We start from the raw sequence: 19135 nt of genomic DNA, 5'->3' as shown, positions 1-19135 counted from the left end.
AGTGTTGTTTAAAGCTAGGAGACACAATGGATAAAGCAACTCAAAACTCCTAAGGGTATCCATGCCAGAAAATATAAAATGTGGAGCAGTTTGTCTAGAAAATGATGAAGCACTTATCATCTTCCAAAAAATGTAGTAACTTGATGAGGGATCATTTTTTAGTTCCTTTTCCTAAGAAAGAATTTTACATAGAAAGGCAATATGGTTGGTGTGTTCAATCTAGAGTAAAGAATCTGGATCAAATATAGATTTTTGCCACTAATTTCTTATCTAACCTTTAGTAAGTGATTTAACCTCTTGGGGGACTTGTAAAATGATAGTTGAATTAGATTAACCTTAAAAATCCCTTCTTGCTATGATCATATGATTTGCAAACATAAATTTGGTGAAGTAACTCTCAAATTTTTAAAACATAGCAGGAAGTAATATTCCTGTTTTAGGAATGAAGACATGACAAGGAAAAATTATATTTAAGGAATGTGATTTTCATTGAGGATACCTGCAGTGTCTTGATATTTCTCAATCTGACCTAAATTCACATCTTTTTTTGACATCTCTTAAGTTTTACTCAAGCTTTGAACTTGTTTCAGAATGAGAGCTTCAAAGTATAACTCATCATAGGCTTCCAAGTTTTCAGACTAAAGAAAAAATGTATAATATTCATTTCCCAAGTGGGGAAATTGCCAAATATATCTGAAATAGGATGATAGTTTGATAAGTATTTATAGAGCAAGGTTCTGTGGAGGTTACAAAGATAATTAAAACAGTCTCTGTTCTAAGAAACCTTCCTTTCTAGGAAGGGTGATAAGACCACCATTAGCATAAAACAAAGTAGAATGGATAAGAGCATGAAATGCAGAACAACCAAAGTATTGTGGGAATGTTGGATAGATCCTCAGAGAGCCATTTAGTTCAACCTCTTCGTTTTATAGGATAAAGAAACTGAAACCTAAAAGTTAAATGAGGCAGTATAGGTAATGAGAGCAGTGGTAGAACTGGAATTCAGATCTATATCATCTGACTCCAAATTTAGTAGGAGTTTTTCCATTGCACCAGAGTGACTTACCATGTATGTTCAAAATAAATTATCCAAGTACATGTTGAGTTGAGTAGCAGATTAGAAAAATCTAATCTCTCTTTTGGAATGCTAGCAGGAACTACGGGTGCCATGTAGAAGTATTTGTACCTTTAAAAATGAGTTACTCAGATAATGACATTGGAAGGCAGGGAGGTGGCAGACAGAGGTGAATAAGGTCCAGCAAAGGTACAGAGGTAGAAAAAGAATTCCAAAAGAAGGAAATAGTCTAAAATGACTTGAGCATAACGATCATGCTAAGGGAAAATAAATTCTCAATAAATTTTGGTTTTGAGGAATTGAATTGAATAATTCAGTGCATCATGTGTACATCATGCTCAGAACTTGGGATCACAAAATCCTAGATTAGACTAGCTAGAAAGGACTTTAGAGATTATTTCATCTCACCTTTCATTTTACAAAGACAAAGATGTAATAAAATATAGAATTGTAAGTAGATTTGGTAAGAAAATTCAGTAGAAGTCTATGAGTCCAATGCCTTCATTTATGGCTAGGAAAACAAGCAGAAAAAGGTTAAGTAACTTGCACAATGTCACATAGTGACAGAAGTCACATGAGTGACAGAAGTGAGAATTTAACATGGACTTGTGGAGTCCAGCTCCAATTTTCTTTCCACTAAACCAGTCTGTCTTCATAAGCAACTAAGTGGTGCAGTGGATAGGGAACTAGAAGACTTGTCTTCCAGAGTTCAGATCTGGCCTCATACACTTACTAGTTGTGTGACTCCAGGCAAATCACTTAACTCTATTTGCCTCAATTTCCTTATCTGTAATAAATGACCTGGAAAAGGAAGTGGCAAACTACTCCAGTATCTTTGCCAAGAAAACCTCAAATGGGGTCACAGAGTCAGACAGCTGAAACCACTGAACAACAACAAAAGCTTATCTTCTTAAATCATATCTTCAAGGAATTTTCCTTCTAATAGACAGGTTAAGGTCAAACTGTGGAAGGCTATGGAATCTGTACTCTACAAATCTCTGTATTTATTAATTTCTGTATCAGTACCCTACATTTTATCTCTTCTCTCTGTCTCTCTCTCTCTCTCTCTCACACACACACACACACACACACACACACACACACAAACATATATAGACACATACACACACATTTGTATTATATATATGTATATATACACATATGTATATGCTGTCATCTATATCAACTATGTTTTTAAATCAGAAGTTTTTTCCCAGACCTCATCAAAGAAAAACATTATTCAAGAATTTTTACATAATTAATCATTATTGTCTGAGAATATTTTTTAATCAATGAATTACTAATGGGTCAACTTGATGTGCCTATCACTCAGGAATGACAATTCTCTTTCCACTGCTGCCCTTCAAATACGGTCATATTACTAAATGAAAAAATATTATTTTTAAAATGTTTAATATTCTCTAGTTAGAGTTAATAGACCTAGTATGGTTTAGAATGCTTTTTCCCCCCCTAGAAACAAAAAGAACAATAATCTTAAGGGCTGCCATACTTCATTATTTAATTTATTGCACATATTAGCCCCTTCTCCCTCTTAAAAATGACAAGCTGATCAAGGTCAAGTTTCCTTGTGCTTCTCATGCTGTCTAGCATAATTTTGGATAGTCAATGAAAATTCAAATAACTATTTTAAGATAGAAACTGAGAAAAATCTGAATTCTTATCCAGTAGATGACTCTGACTCTTTCCAAGTAAGCACAAATGAAGAGGGACAAGACCATGGCATGGTCAAAGAACCTTGGTTCAAATCTCATCTCTGACACTTGTAATCTTGGGCAAGTCTCTTAACTTCCCTCGTTGCCTCAAATAAAAAAATTATAGAATTGGGTAATGACTTCTAAGGCTTTTTTTTTAATTCTAGCCTCTGAAGTTTTTTGAGACTGATTTCTCTTCAAAGTGATTAAGAATGAGAATGAATTTAAGAACATAGAATAATACCTTTGGAAGACTTTATATGTATGGGAGGACAGAACTTTCCCGACCTCATTTTCTTAGGACTGAAGCACTAAACTCCCAATGCATTGGAAGTTATAAAACATGGAATTTGATTCTATAAATATATTTATATATGCATGTTTTATCTTTATATTAGTCAGTATGTTACACTCAAAGACTTTTTGTGATGTTATCCCAGTTTCCACCAGCAACATACAAACATTTTATGTAACCTTATATTTATTTTTTCAAAACTAGAAAATAATTTAAGCTATTTCTTTCATTCTCCTCATTTCTAGGTCATATAAATAACTGGTTTAAAAACAGATCCAAAACCCTTAAGCTTAAATAAGTTTGAATTTTAAAAAAAAGGCAATGTCACCTGTCAAGTCTTGCTTCACAGATGCTCTAAATCAGACTTCTCTTTTCCTTTTTTTCCAGGCAAATCTTTTACTCATGCTTTGTTTTATTCCTGCATTAATTATTTAAAAATTTTTATTTTCCTTACTGTTCCACTACCACTCAATAAGTGCTCATTGTTATGCTTACATTTCAGATAGTCTTAATTTTTCATGGATGTCTAATTTCCTTTCTCATCAAATCTGAAGTCCATCTCCTCCAAATTTTCCTACTTCATATTTCCTCATTCTTTGTCTTCCCCAATCACTCTTTACCCATGTCAGTAAGTGTTATGTGGCATTGTCCTATTCCCAACATTGTTTCTATTGTCTGGCTCAAAAAATCCACTCTTTCCTTCCTTAAAGATTCATTCTCAAAAATTCTATTCTGGAAAGATAATTTTTGAAGACCTCAGAATATCTTTCCAGTAGTCTTAATTCTACAGTCCATTTTCCACATTGCGTTCATCAGAAAGACAATGTGGTACAGTGCCATCATTAATCTCTATACACTCAATGCACTACTATTTATTCTATTAAAGATACAGACTAAATTTACTTATCCTGAAATTAAGACAGATAAATATCATAGATCCTTTTCAATATTCCATTATCCCACTCCCTATTACCTTGCAATGGTCAAAACATTTATATAAAAATAACAAATTCTAATGAACCAGATCACATTTGGTCTATTTGTTATTAAACACTTCTATACTCCCTCAGATTGTGCCAACTTAAGGGATTTTTGTGTAGACAAAATAATCATTACTTATTTTTTCTTTTATCTATAAATAAATATTCTTTGAATGTAGAGGCTGGTTTCATTTTATTAAAAATCTCTAGTGCTTAACCCATTTGGCATGTAGTAAGTGCTAAATAAATGCTTCATTGTTTGATTGACTGGTTTCCTATAGACCCAAAGACTTATGTTGGCAAAGGAAAGTTAGAAAAAACTGAGTTCAAGTCTCACCTTAGAAACCTACCAATTTATCATGGACAAATCGCTAAGTGAATCTCTTTGTGCCTGAAAAAAGTTGCTAAGATTATGAACTACAGATGAAATGCATATGTGCATTGGTGGGGGGACTTTCTTCATAGATAAAATCATAGGTCTGAGTCAAATAAAAGAAAAATTCTATGAGCGTATCTTATAGTTTAATATTCTACAAACAACTTCATAGCACTCTGCCTTCCACCATTGAGGAAAAATCATTAAGCAGGGTCTATCAGTAATCATCTTTCTGTTCCAGAGAGAAATCTCATATTTCCCTAAGTACAGAGAGGGATATGAGAAGAAAATCTGTAAGAGAAGAGGTAAAAGGAGCTAAGGAACTCATTTGAGAGACTCTGGATATAAATTCGAAGGCTACAGACCCCTAAATCTTTAATCAGTCCCAGATGCCCAAAGCAATTCTATCAGCAACAGTTTATTATTTGAACCATTTTTCACCACATGCAGCGGACCAGGGTGAGTTTTTGATTTTTTTTTATGTCAATATCCCAGGATAGTTCCTGTGCATGGTGTTAGGAGGCAGTGGAACAGATCAGATTACTTCCTGGCATATTAATAAAATATGGCATTTTTAAAAAAAGACTCAAGCTATTGGGACTTGGTACTCTGATATCAATTGACAGTATGGAAAACCTTCCCTTCCTTGCATCTTGCAAGGGCTGTGACTTCTAAAAACCCTAAGGCTAAAAACCAAGGATGATTTATTTTAAAAACAAAATATATAGCACATAGCACTGAACTGTGAGACAGGAATGGTCCACTCTTCTACTAACTCTGCGATTGACAATCTTTCTATGCTGCATTTTTCTCATCTATGAATCTAAGGTGATGATATCTATCTCTTCCCAACTCACACCCACTTATGGCTCAAAATCATTTAAAAGATGGGCTCCCAAAGAACTTGACTTTACTCTTTGTATAGTACAATGCAAATCAGTCATTTAATAAAGACTTTTAAGATGAGAATATATTTAAAATGTTTTGAATTCCTTGAAATCACAGGAGAAAGAACAGTCAAGTATAATGCATACCTACAACTGTAAATACAATATGCCAGGAGTTTTATATTCTGAAAAAAAAGTAGAAATGAAAAAAGATACATTTTTCTTCCAATCTAGCTGAATTGTCCCTCAACAAAACCCTACAATTTGCTTCTTTTTTACCTCTCTCAACTCCCACCACAGGATGTACACTTCTTATAATTTTCAACAATATTAAAGTAACATTTTCTGAAGGTAGTAGGTACCTTAACTCAAATTGTGACTTAACTTTTGTTTTTAAAAAAATTGTCAAGAAGCTATTCATTTTTGGATTTGGCAAATAAAAGAAAACATACTGAGCATAAATAGGTTCTTATTAATGTCTGTTTAATGATTAAATGATCTTAAATCATAAACAGATTTAATCATGAATTACACAGATAACCACCCAAACCAAGTTAAAAATAAAGGTACTCCTGTGGACATAATGGGCATAGTGTATTTGGTTGGTTTTGTTTTTCCTCTGAAAATCACTTTGTTTATTTAAATCTTTATGTGCCAGGTTCTGAGAATATAAAGATAAAAATGTTAAGTCCAACTCTCAAAAGACTTCCATTTTACTAGGGAAGAAAAGTATGTACACGAGTAAATATAAAATAAGTGCAAATTTCTAGAGGGAGAAATGTTAATGGGGGAAGGCAATCAGAGATCAGGTACTAGACTATTATTTGAAAGAAGCTAGAATTCTAGGAGGCAGTTAGGTGGCACAATGGATAGAGCACTAGACTTCAGAAAAACCTAAGTTCAAATCCAACCTCAATCTGTTTGCCTCGGTCCACTGGAAAAGGAAATGGTAAATCACTCTAATATCTTTGCCAAGAAACCCCATGGAGAGTTTAGCCCACAAAGAGTCAGACACAACTGAACAAGAACGATAAGGATTCTGAGTGGTAGAATCGAGGCAGAATATATCTGTATAGCTTAACTCACAAGAAGATAGAAATTCCTACTTTATTTCTAAAATCTTGTTGACTGAGTAAGGTGAATATTTGAAGTAATGAGATATTTGGAACATTAATGAACTGCACAATGCCACATATTCTGATTGTTTTCTTTCCTTTATTCTCCCATTAAAAAAACAGAACCAATAGTTTGTACTTTGAACTCTACATTTTATAATTGCACAGGTCACACTCAAATCCATTCCTATCTTGTACAAAGCATTGTACAGGGCTTTGATGCAAAGACAAGAATGAATTCCTACTGTCAAAGAGCTTGTATTCTCCTTTGGAAGACATATATGTGAACCAAGAAATAGTTAGTTCAGTCATTTTTAAGTTCTGTTGGACTCTCAATAACTGTATTTGGGCTTTTCTTTGAAAAGATATTGGAATAGGCTGCCATTTCCTTCTCCAGCTCAATTTATAGATTATTAATTGAGACAAACTAAATGACTTACCCAAGGTCACATAACTAATAAGTGTCTAAGATAAGATTTGAACTCAGGAAGATGACTCTTCAGGTCTAGCACTCTATTCATCTGAGAAATAAGGCATTTTTAAAAGTAGAGAAAACAAACAACTGAGGGATGTACTGTATGTCCCATGTACAAGATAGACGCTTTTTCTAAACATTTGGAGTCTAAAAGCTGGGAATGTCTTACACAGTGGTTATAGATTTTGTTTACTTGTGTTTCCTGCTTTTCCACACTTATTGTCTTTGTACTCATTGTATTACATTTGTTACCAGTGTATTAGGTTCCATTTTGCCATGTTCTGCCCAGAAATGGCTCAGAAAAGATTTTTGAATGGTGCTAAATTCAAGTTCAAAGTAATCCAATTTGCAAAAGTGAATGGAAATCGTGCTGCTGAACATCAGTTTGGTCTCTCCATCTGAGAAAACAATCTGAGACTGGTTAAGGGAGGAAGAATCCCAATTGAAAAAGCCATGGCAGAGGAAGGCCATGAGAGACAAGTCAGCAAAATGGCCAGATTTAGAGAGGGAATTGAAGAGATGGATTGGAGAGTAAAGGGCAAATGGAATTCCTGTATCCACAAAGATGGTTTGGCATGAGGCAAGAATAATTGCTGATGAAAAAGAAGCTCCTGATTTCAAAGGAGGACACAATTAGTGTTTCAGGTTCATGAAATGGAATGGACTAAGCATGTTTCCACACACCAGACTTGCCCAAAATATGACTGAAAGCTATGAGCAAAAGGTCCTTGAATTTCATGATGAATAAAAAGAGTTCAATAACTTTCTGTAATATATTTTTTCCAAATTTCAGGCCCCAAAATTAAGGCATGTCTTACACAGGAGAAATATAGACTTTTCCTAGGAAGCATCTTCAAACGGGGCTATGAAAGAAACCAAGGATTCTTAAAAAAGAGTGGGTAACAGCCTTTGTGAAAACATGGAGTTGATAAATGAAATACTATTTTGGGGGTGAATAACAAAAAGTACAGATTGGATGGAATGTACATCAATTTAAAACAAGCCTAAAAGGGTAGAAGGAAGCCTGATTGTGGGGTTCCTTGGCATATCAGTCAGAGGAATTCAAATTTTATCCTGGGGCAAAAGGATTAACTAAAGATTTTTAAGCAAAAGACGGCATAAGCATACTCCTAATAGCAGCCAAGCAGTACAGTAAATGGGTTGGGGTCTGCAATCCAGTTGACCTAACTTGAAATCTAACTTTACATATTTACCAACTATGTGACCCTGGGCAAGTCAATTGACCTCTGCCTGCCTCAGTTTCCCAAATTTTCAAATGGAGATAACAGCACTTGTATTAAATGTGATAACATTTGTAAATCACTTAGCAGAGTGTTTAGCACATTGCAGATCTTTAATAAATGCTTGTTTTCTTCCTTTCTTATCTCTGGAAGATTAACACATCTCTTTGGAAAATGAATTGTTGAAGATAGAAACTGTAAGCAATTAGGACACAATTACAATAGTCCAAGTAAATGGTTATTAGGTTCTAAACTAAGATGGTAACTATTTTTCAAGATGATTACTAGAAAAAGTTAGACCTTAAGATCAAATCTATTAAGATGAAATTTAATAGGGAGAAAATTAATTCAAGTCAACAATTACATTAATCACATATAATTTTCAAATCTTACACCTAAATACAAAAAAAAAAATGAACTTCACAAGTATGAGACAGAGTGGAGCTGGATAGCAGTTCAACAGAAAAAAAATCTGGAATTCAGTAAATGCAAGCTCATTAAACATTAATGAAATCTTTGGTTGCATTGAAAGAGAGGTACTAAAAATAAGGAGCTAAAAGTCATGACACACTCTCCCCTATTCACATCACACATGAAGTACTATTTTTCTATTTGGGCATGTTTCAGAAATCACAACAATAATCAATCAACCAGTCAATATTCATTAGTTAAGCACCTACTATAATCTAGGAGCTACAATAATTTCTGGGGATGCAAAGACAGTAATGAAGCAATCTGAGCCATGAAGGAGCTTACATTCTATTGGGGGTGACAGTGTTATGCATATATATATATATATATGTATATATATATATACATATATATATAATGCATTCAAAATAAATACGAGATTTTTTGAGGGCAAAGGAGTCAGGAAAAAACATTTTGTAAAAGTGAATCTTGAACTGAGCTTTGAGAGAAACAACAAATTCTAAAAAGTGGAGTGAAGAAGTACATGCCATTCATGGGAGACAGCCACTGCCAAGAAATACAGGCAGGAGATGAAATGTCTTATGTGAAGAATAACAGGAAATCTAGACTGTAGTTTATGAAGGGGATTAAATTATAATAAAGCTAAAAATGTAAGTCAGAGTCAAGATAGGATGGACTTCACAAGTTAGAAAAGTTTATGTATGATCCTAGCAGTAATATGGAATCATTAGAATTTATTAACCAGAGTAATGACATGGGCAGATTGTGTTTTAGGAAAATTACTTTGGTGGCTGTATGGAAGATGACTTTGAGAGGAGAGAAACTTAGGACTACAAGATCAATTGAAAAATTACTGGAATATTCCAGGGAAGGATGGATGAAAATCTGAAAAAGAGTGATAGTATGAGCAGAGAGAAGAGGTTAAATGGGAGATAAACTTGAGAAAGTCCAGTAGAGGGCAATAAAGATGAAAGCTTTCTTCTATAATTTAATATTCTATCACATAGAGGACTTAGTTTGACACTAAAGGGTAGAACCAAGAACAATGACTGGAAGTTAGAAAGAAATTCAGTTTTAGGCTTAATGGGAAGAAAATAAACATCTTGAAAATAAGAGCTATCCAACAGTAGAATTGGCTAACTCAGGAAGATCTCCATAACTGAGATCTTCAAGCAAAAGTTTGAATAGATTACCTATCAAATATATTGTAAAAGAGATTGTTCTTCTTGGATGGGCTGGTTTGGAAAGACACCTAAATCCAACCTTGAAATTTTTTTGGTCTTAACCAAAATATTGAGTGAAATCTTTGTGTTGAATTTTGAGAAAATATGGATAAAAATCAAAATGTATAGGCATGGATGGATCACAATTGGCATCATTTTAGAGGAAATTCCCAAGTCTATGAGATCACAGATCAGCTGGAGTGATTAGGTACATGATGTCTATGAAACAAAAGAACATGAAGATATATGAATATGTAATCCAAAGACATGAAGCATGAAAGAACATGGAGAAGATTTAAAAAATAAAAATATCTTAAAAATATTCATCTTTAAAGAATCTTATTCTGATATTATTAAAATGGTAGGAAAGAGGGCAGATGTCAAGAATTGAAGTGATTTTAAGCCATATCTAAACATTACCCTAATTATAGATCTACTAAATATGGAATCATTGTTTAGTGATCAAGGAACTGATATATTATTAGACAACCTAACATCAATATGCAGCTAAATGCAGTTATGATGTTTGTCTTTCATCCTCAAAGAAGACCAAGACATCAGGGAGGTGATGTCATGACAAGTACATGAATTAGATTTGAATGAGGGGGTATTGTGCCCCACTAGCCTCACTTTCTCCTCCATAATCATCTGGGTCCAATGGCCAGATATGAATCAAGGTGATTGAAGATTGCCCTGTATGTGAGGCAATCAGGGTTAATTGACTTGCCCAAGGTCACACAGCTGGTAAGTGGCAAGTGTCTAAGGCTGGATTCAAACCCCCATCCTCCTGACTCCAAATCTGGTGTAGACAAATAGAAAGATGAAAAACAGATTCTACCTGGAGAGGTGAAGAAAAGATCTAATGAAATTTTTGTTTTCATTTTGTTAGCAAAATAAGAAGCACCACGTAATGATGCCTTTGGTTACTTCATGAGGAACATATGGGGAAAAGTCACCATTTAAGATGGTGTGTAACTTGGAGCTGAAGAGAATGAAGATAAAGAAAACTTTTTTGGAAACTTAATGAGAACTTCTAAAACAAATCAACATACCCTTGGATAATTTGATAATTTCAGTGCTAAGATAGGCACAAAGGAAAACAGAAAAAAGGAAATGTTGGAAAACGCTCAGTTTTCATTCAAAATAAGTCAACATCTTTTGTATGTTACTTCGAAGTCTCATGTCTATGTAACGTTTTTTTTTTCCTCCAGAAGTAATATAGGTGTTAGACTTGGCAAGCACTAAAAACCTCTCTCTCTCTACACACACCAAAAGATTAAATTGATTATGACAACAGGCAATGATATGGAAATCATATTGGAATCAGCTTTGTGTATGCATGCCATCAGAAAAATGTTTAGTTACAAAAATAAACAAAAACATCATCAAATTAAAAGGAAAAAATAATTTCTAGCATTCACATAGTACTTTAAGATTTATAAAGCACTTTATAAATATTACATCTTCTCGTCCTCACAATAATTCTACAAAGTAGGTGTCATTATATTAAGACATATGAAGAAACCAAGGCAGAGAGTTGAATAATTTACCCAAGTTTATACAGTAAGTGTGTGAGACCAATTTTATCCTAAGACTTTCTGATACCAACTCCATCCCTCCATCCATTATGCTAGCTATTTAAGAAAAGAAGTTATGGTGAAATCATAACTCTAATCTGACGCATTCAAATGAATGTTTAAATTGAAAAAACGAATGAATTGAAAATGAAAATAATGCAAACCTGTTGTCACTATTTTTTCAAAGGTATAAGTAATATAAGAAAGTTGTTACAATCAAAGAGACCAAATAAATACTATCTTAAAACAGTAACCATCTCATCTTATTACTAAGCAATGAGAGGTAGTCACAAATGACAGTGCCAGTTTAGAATATGAATTCATGGGGAAAATGAAAGAAAGGTGGACTAGTGAGTGACTATGAAGAGTTTTGCCTTTTAAAATAATGAAAAGTATTGAAAGTCAAAATAAGTCTAGAAAACAGAGTAAGACCCAAATGAGTTTTCTTATGGAACTGGCAGGAGGATAACAAACAGAACATGGAACAAATTTGTCAACATTTTCTTACCAGTCAACTTTCATTATCAGTGATAGAGACACTACTGCTTTAGGACCTTAACACTTTGATCCTTGATGTACATTCTGAGTAAGTACAAATAACACCAAGAAAGATGAAGTGCAAGGAATTGTAGAGTGGACCAAACATAAATTGAGGAAATTCATACTGCAAGTGACACAGTCTTAAAAGAATTTAGCAATTGCTTCCAAGGTATTCCAGAAAGGGGAAGAAAGCAAAATAATAAGAAAAAAATCACAGACAATATTGATATTCCAAAAATATCAAGAGAACAGACTGATCCATATGATTACTTTTATGTCTTTAGAAAAATTTTATGAGATGAATCTATAATGAGACTCATTGAAATTATGAAAAGGTACAAAACTGATTTTCAGATTTGAGCAAAATCATCTTTTTTTATTATATTATGTTATGTAAAGGCTTTTTATTCATAAATTAAAAATAAAATAATTTTTAAACAATAATAGATTATGGAGAGCCAAGAAGAAAGCAGTTGATCTGTTTTCAAAGAAGGATTGGTATGATGTAAAAAGCACCAGGTATGCTCAACATTCATTATATTGGCAAGACACTGGTTACAAGAACTCATGAAACAAAAATTGCCTCTGATGGTCTCAAGAGTAGAGTTTTTGAAGTGAACCTTAATGATTTACAGAATGATGAAGTTGCTTTTTGTAAGTTCAAGTTAATTACTGAAGATGTTCATGGTAAAAATTGTTTGACAAATTTCCATGGGATGGATCTTATCCAGGACAAGATGTACTCGATGGTCAAAAAGTGTCAGACCGTGATTGAAGCCCATGTTGATGTCAAAACTACCAATGGCTATTTGCATCACCTCTTTTGGTTTTACTAAAAGACACAACAACCAGATCTGTAAGACCTCTTATCCCCAGCACCAACAGGTCCATCAAATTCATAAGAAAATGATGGAAATCTTGACCTGAGAGGTGTAGACAAATGACTTGAAAGAAGCTGTCAACAAACTAATTCCAGACAGCATTGGAAAAGACATAGAAAAGGCTTCCCAGTCCATTTACCCTCTCCATGATGTATTGGTTCGAAAAGTCAAGATGCTCAAGAAGCGCAAATTTGAATTAGGAAAGCTAATGGAGCTGCATGATGAAGGTGGTAGCTCTGGAAAACCTTCAGGAGATGAAACAGGGACAAAAGTCGAAAGGGCTTATGGCTATGAACCAGCAGTTCAAGAATCTGTCTAAAATAAGCACTTTTAAATGAGGTGAAAAAATAAAAATTTATCATTGTGATGATTTGGGGTATTTTTTAAGATTTATAACTTGGAAAGTTTTCTCATAAATGTGATAAGCAAATGGCTTGAATGAAATTGCATAATTGTCATGTAAACAAACTTGTTTGTGACTGTAAAAAAAAGATTATGAAAAAAAGGACAGGCTTTCACAAATGATACTATATTGAAGACCACATACTTATAGTCATGCTATTGGCTGAAAGGTGTGGTATAATTGAAGAAAAAGTAATTCTATATATCATTTTTCTATGTGTCAGGCTCTATTTTGTGTTCTGAGAATTATAAATATAAAAATGAGATAGTTCTGTGTTTTTGTTTATTGATCACAAATTATTAAATATTAGACTCAAAAAATTATAGGGTTAAGGATCCTCCACCAGTAAGACTATCATACATATGTTAAAATCATAAAAATTTCCTTGATGAAAGCAATTGCAAAGAAAGTTTTGTTCAATGATCCCTTGATAATTAACATCAGAATTAGAGGATAGATGCTCCAGTAAACGTATTCTCCACCACTGTGAAAGCTATCTTGGGCAGTATCCAAAAAGAAGAATGTTCTATTAATAGTGATGTCTTCCAGAAGCTCAATTTACATCTGATGTTGTGCTGAGTACAACAAGTCCCAGAATGTGACATAGGTGAGATTGATCTATGATTATTCAAAAAAGACCTGAAATTTGTACATCAGGATACATAGATGAAATGAACACAGCATGATGGCCAATGAGTTGGAACCAGAACTGATAAGGAAGAAGATCACTAGCTGGTTTGTACTGGGGAATTTATAAAATGCTTTTAAGGAACACAATTTGTTTCCCATATTTTCAACATGACTATTCTCCAAGCAAAGATATACTGATGCGAAATCTTAGAGCATCACTATCTTCAAAAAAATAAAAAAATATTTGACCCAAAGAACACTAGAGAAATGAATAGTAATAGGTAACTACATATTTCTAATTATTACTTGCACTCATGAAATCATATTAGGTTAGTTGGCCAGAAAGCATGATGATGCCACTCTGATTTTCAGGTAGGAGAACAAGAAAGAGAGAATTGCAGAAAAGAAGATAGAATATAAAGAGATGTGTGCCTATAGTCCCAAAGGTAATCTTTGTGTTGTATTTGACTCATTGGACTACATACAATTCCTGTCTAACACACTTTAAAATGAATGTCTGAATATGCATTAAAACACATTGTGAAGAGAACAAAGTTGCTCCTCCAGTCACCTTCCCTTGTTACTCCAGTCTCCCTATCTCAGTAATTCTTCTAGAAATTAACACCTACCTCCTAAGCAAAGCTTCAAAGTCATTTTTAAGTAGTTATTATTTCTTACATCCAGATTCTGGCTATATCTTTCAATTTCTTATTTCATAATACCATCTTAACTTGTACCCCTTCTCTTCTAACTTGTTGAAGTTAGTTAACTCAGTCATAATTGAATCATGTCTGACTGTTCATGATCCCACTTGGGGGGTTTCTTTGCAAGGATACTGGAGTGGTTTCTCATTCACTTCTCCAGCTCATTTTACAGATAAGAAATCTGGCAAACAAGATTAAGAGATTTATAAGTGTTTGAGGCCAGATTTCAACTCTGAAAGATGAGTCTTCCTGACTCAGACCCATTGCTCTATCCATTTCAAAACCTAGTCGCTCCTTCTCTTCCAACCACCAGAATCATTTGTATAATGTTTGTCTATGTCCCACCAGGACTTTTTCTTACCAAAATTCTCAATTCCAAACTAACCCCTTTGTCCAGAAAATCGGTTTGTCCTTTACTCCCATCATTCCACAAAACCTGACTTGGAAAGTTCACAAGTAGTGATCTACCAATAAAAGCCAGTATGCATGAAGTGTTTGAAGGTTTGTAAAGTATTGTACACATATTGTGTCATTTAGGTGCTATTATAATTTCCATTTCATAGAAAAGACTAAGAGATTAAATGGCTTGCCCAAGGTAACACAAATATTGAGATTCTCAGATGGTATTTAAATTCAAGTCCAGTACTCTTAGTTGCTTGGTTAAAGAATAATCAACTCTACAACCAAACTAGAAAATAACAATCCATCCATTTCTTCTAAAGAAGAAAGCTCACTGTCTCCTGAAGCAGCTCCTTCTCCTTTAGGTAGTTCTAATCATTATTCTTCTTTTACTTATAGCAAATCTATATAGTGGTAATAAAGGAAAGGGCGATGGATTTTGGATCAGAGAACCGGGTTAGAATCCTGGCTTTTTTTTTTCATTAAGTAATTAGCATGGGTTGAGCAAGGTACTTTCCTGCTCTGAGTTCCAATTTCCATATATTTAAATAAGGGTGATGGCTTAATTGGTTTCTAAGATAGATCACTTCTATCTATAAATTCTGTGATCCAAATCTTGTAATCTTTCCCTCTCCCCCTTCTAATACTCAATCTTGTTCTATCCATTGGTTCGTTATTTTTCCATATTTCTCCCATCCTTAAACACACAAAAACTCACAAAACACCCTCTTTAAAAAAAACTCACTTTACTAAAATCTAATATGCTTTCAAGCTATTATACTATATCTCTTCACCTTTTATAGTTAAATTTCTAGAAAAAGACTTTTTGTACTCATTGCATCCATTTTTAGCCCCCTTCAATGCTCATTTTTCAATTTTTCATAATTTATTTCTGACCTCATCACTAAACTGAAACTGTTCTCTCCAAAGTTACCACTGATCTCTTAATTGGCAAATGTGATGATCTTTTCTTTTAGTTTTTGCAAGGCAATGGGGTGAAGTGACTTGCTCAAGGCCACACAGCTAGGTAATTATATGTCTGAGGCTGGATTTGAACTCAGGTACTCCTGACTTCAGGGTCGGTGCTCTATCCACCATGCCACCTAGCCGCCCCTCAAATGTGATGATATTTAATCAGACTTCATCTTTTTTTGACCCATCTTCTGAAATTGATACTAAGGATCAGCTGTCTTTCCTTGTTTCTTTGTGAAACTACTTTTTTCTGGTTCTCTTCCTACCCATCTTAAAGCATCCTAGTCTCTTTTGCTGGTATGTCATCCATATCATGCCTATTCACTATGGATGTTCCCCACAAGTTCAATCCCAGACTCTCTTTTCTTTTCTGGCTACCTTGTCTTTTAGTAACCTCACCAGTTCCCCTGAGGCTAGTAATGATATCTATATGTATTCAGAGATCTATATATCCTACCCAGTCCTAATGAGATTCCAGTCTAATAGACACAAACCATCTATTACAAACTTGGAAACCAAATGCTCCAAAAACATACCAAATTCAACATTCCCAAAACAGAAACTATTTTCTTTCTCTATAGATCCATCTCTCAGTCAAACATACATATTTCTGTTTAAGGTACCAGCATTCTTTTTCAGCTTCTTATAGTTTCAGCTTCAGTATTATCCTTGACTCCTCATTCTCTTTCATTCTAAAAGCTGATCACTTGCCAAATCTTGTAGTTTCTGTTTCATGAAAATATTTCATGCATATACTCATTTCTCTACTCATAAAACTATAACCTTATTTCAAATTCTTATCACTTCTTGACTATAGTAATACAATAATATCCCAATTATTCAACCTGTTTTGTCTTTCCCTACTCCAATCCATCCTGCAACATCAAGAGAAACAATCTTCCTTAAGCACAAATCTTATTAAGTCATTCCCCCACTCAAGAAAACCTAGTGGCTTACAATTGTCTCTTGTCTGGCATTTGAAACCCTCCATAAACTGTCCCCAGTTTGTCTGTCCAACTTTATTATATATAATATATTATATATAGTCCCCTTCATGAATATTATAGCCCAGTCAAACTGACCACTTCTCTATTTCTCACACAAATACTCTATTTCATTTCCTGCTTTGGTATTAGCTATTCCCCAAGCCTGGAATACATTTCCCTCCACATCTCCATTTTCAAGATGCAACTTAAAGGCTGCAGAGCCTATCCTGCTTTTTTCCCCAATTGCTAATGTCTTCCCTTTCAAATTATATTGAATTTCATTTGGATTTATTTCCCATTCAATCTATACCTATCAATTCTATACATATTTATGTATCTATCATTTCTCCCAAAAGACTCTACTGGTCATCTTGATCAAACATATTCAATCATCAGTCTGGTAATTATGTAAAAATATTTGATCTTATGTTTGTTTCCTTAATTATTTATCAGAATATAATTATTAGAGTCCCCAACTGAATCCCTACTCTAATGCCTCATGGTTCATCATTCCAGTATAATGGAAGCTCTTATCAAACTGGAAATAATGATCACAAGACAGACTTCAAATACAATAAGAATTAGTCTAGCTCAATTTGAGATAGTTGTCAAGAAAAGCATGGCTTAGCAAGGAGGAACATGGTGCCAGGGAAAGAATCCTGACTCAAATTCTTTGTGTGGGATCCTGAACAGGTTAATTTCTCTGAACTTGAATTAGATCTAGTTATCTCTATGGTCCTTTCAGGCTCTAAGGCAATGAGATTGTGTAATGGGGGAGACTGGTAAACTCACTGATAAAATCTCTTCTACTACATGTGGAGTTTTGACCTGGCTGAGTGGCAATTTAATAGAAAGAATGTCAGTTGACCTGGGGTCAATTCCCCACTCTGCCTTTTACTACTTGTTTGACCTTGGGCAGTTAAAATTTTTAATCTGTTTACTCATTTGTACTTATTTGGTGCTTAAAGATTTTCTAAAGTGTTGTCCAAACATTTGATCCTCACAACCCTCCTATAATATATTTGTTAATTCATCATTATTTGTATATGTGTGGAAATGGACCAAGAAAGAAATAACTTACCAGGGTCATACAGCTAGTAAGTATATGAAGCAAAGTTTGAATTCAGGACTTTTTTCACTCTGAACTCCATCTACTGACTGCCTTAATGATGGAGTTGGACTAGATAACTTTTGTCGTAGGTCTTTTGAACTGTTCATTATTTATTTTCTTAATGCTGCCTATGATATTACTGTCTTCACTGAAGAAATATGTTTGTTCATGGCATTGTATATTGTCTTGGTCTGGAAATCCTTTGAGATTCAGAACCCAGTCTGTCTAATACCAATCTGTGTAGCACCTTGAGAAGGACCAATCACAATTAAGTACTAAAGCAATGAAGACAACTCATACCTGTACTTGTTTTTGTTGATTAACTGTGTCTTGAGGAAGCTCAGGTTGTCCTGGAACTTGGAAGTTACCATAATGTGGTTTTGGCAGTGCGATGACTGGCCCTGGGGCTATAGCTAAGGATCTGGGTCTTGCCAACCCATGTCCATTCCCCACAGAAGGCTGTTTCTCCTCCTTTCTACATATGGCTTCTTCTTCCCCTTCAGAGTCCACAATAAAGACATATTCTGCTTTGAAAAGGTCACTCTGCTGCATTGTTTCTGGCTGATTCAATTTAATCCCTCTCCCTTGGAAAATCTTTTGGCTGGTTTCTGTAGAACACACGTATGCCCGGATGTCACTCTCTTGTTGGATTCTACTTTTGGAAATCTGGTGATCTGAGACTTCACTGGAATCAGACTGCAGGAGACATAAACATATTTAATTTAAGTAGATAAATATTCTATTTCCTGCCCTTGCAATGAAATCTCCTGACTATCATTTAAAAATTCAACACAAAGTTATCAAGTGCCTTCCATGTATGAGGCACTGTATTAGGCACTGGGGGTTATTAAGACAAGAATGGAAATAGTTTCCACTCTCAATGAACTTATATTATATAGGAAATAATATGTACATACACACACAAAGACATATGATATATATGTGCATATATATTTATTTTATATCTACATATTTATGATATTGTATATATATATATATATATATATATATGTGTGTATGCAATATATTTTGTTTTCTGGGGGAAGAAGGCACTAGAAATAAGCAGTTAAAATTATGGGAAACAGAAACATGGGTAATACAAAATAAAAAAGTGTGAAAGG

The 19135-nt window shown here is 34.1% G+C and overlaps 1 protein-coding gene and 1 pseudogene across 13 annotated transcripts in view; one reads left to right on the top strand and one right to left on the bottom strand.

Moving 5' to 3' along the window:
• Positions 1 to 19135, bottom strand: part of MLIP (muscular LMNA interacting protein) — a 490259-nt gene that overhangs the window by 233244 nt on the left and 237880 nt on the right. For all 13 annotated transcript variants that reach the window (XM_074237220.1, XM_074237218.1, XM_074237223.1 and 10 more), the window contains one exon: positions 18315 to 18710. In XM_074237220.1, the coding sequence (XP_074093321.1) occupies positions 18315 to 18710 (396 nt within the window). The remainder of the gene's footprint in view (positions 1 to 18314; positions 18711 to 19135) is intronic.
• On the top strand, positions 12634 to 13142 carry LOC141523772 (small ribosomal subunit protein eS1-like; annotated as a pseudogene).

Source organism: Macrotis lagotis, chromosome 5, assembly GCF_037893015.1.
Source record: "Macrotis lagotis isolate mMagLag1 chromosome 5, bilby.v1.9.chrom.fasta, whole genome shotgun sequence".
In the NCBI taxonomy this organism is placed as follows: Eukaryota; Metazoa; Chordata; class Mammalia; order Peramelemorphia; family Peramelidae; genus Macrotis; species Macrotis lagotis.
Note: the sequence above shows the minus strand (reverse complement) of the source record. Positions and strands in the feature narration are given on the sequence as shown.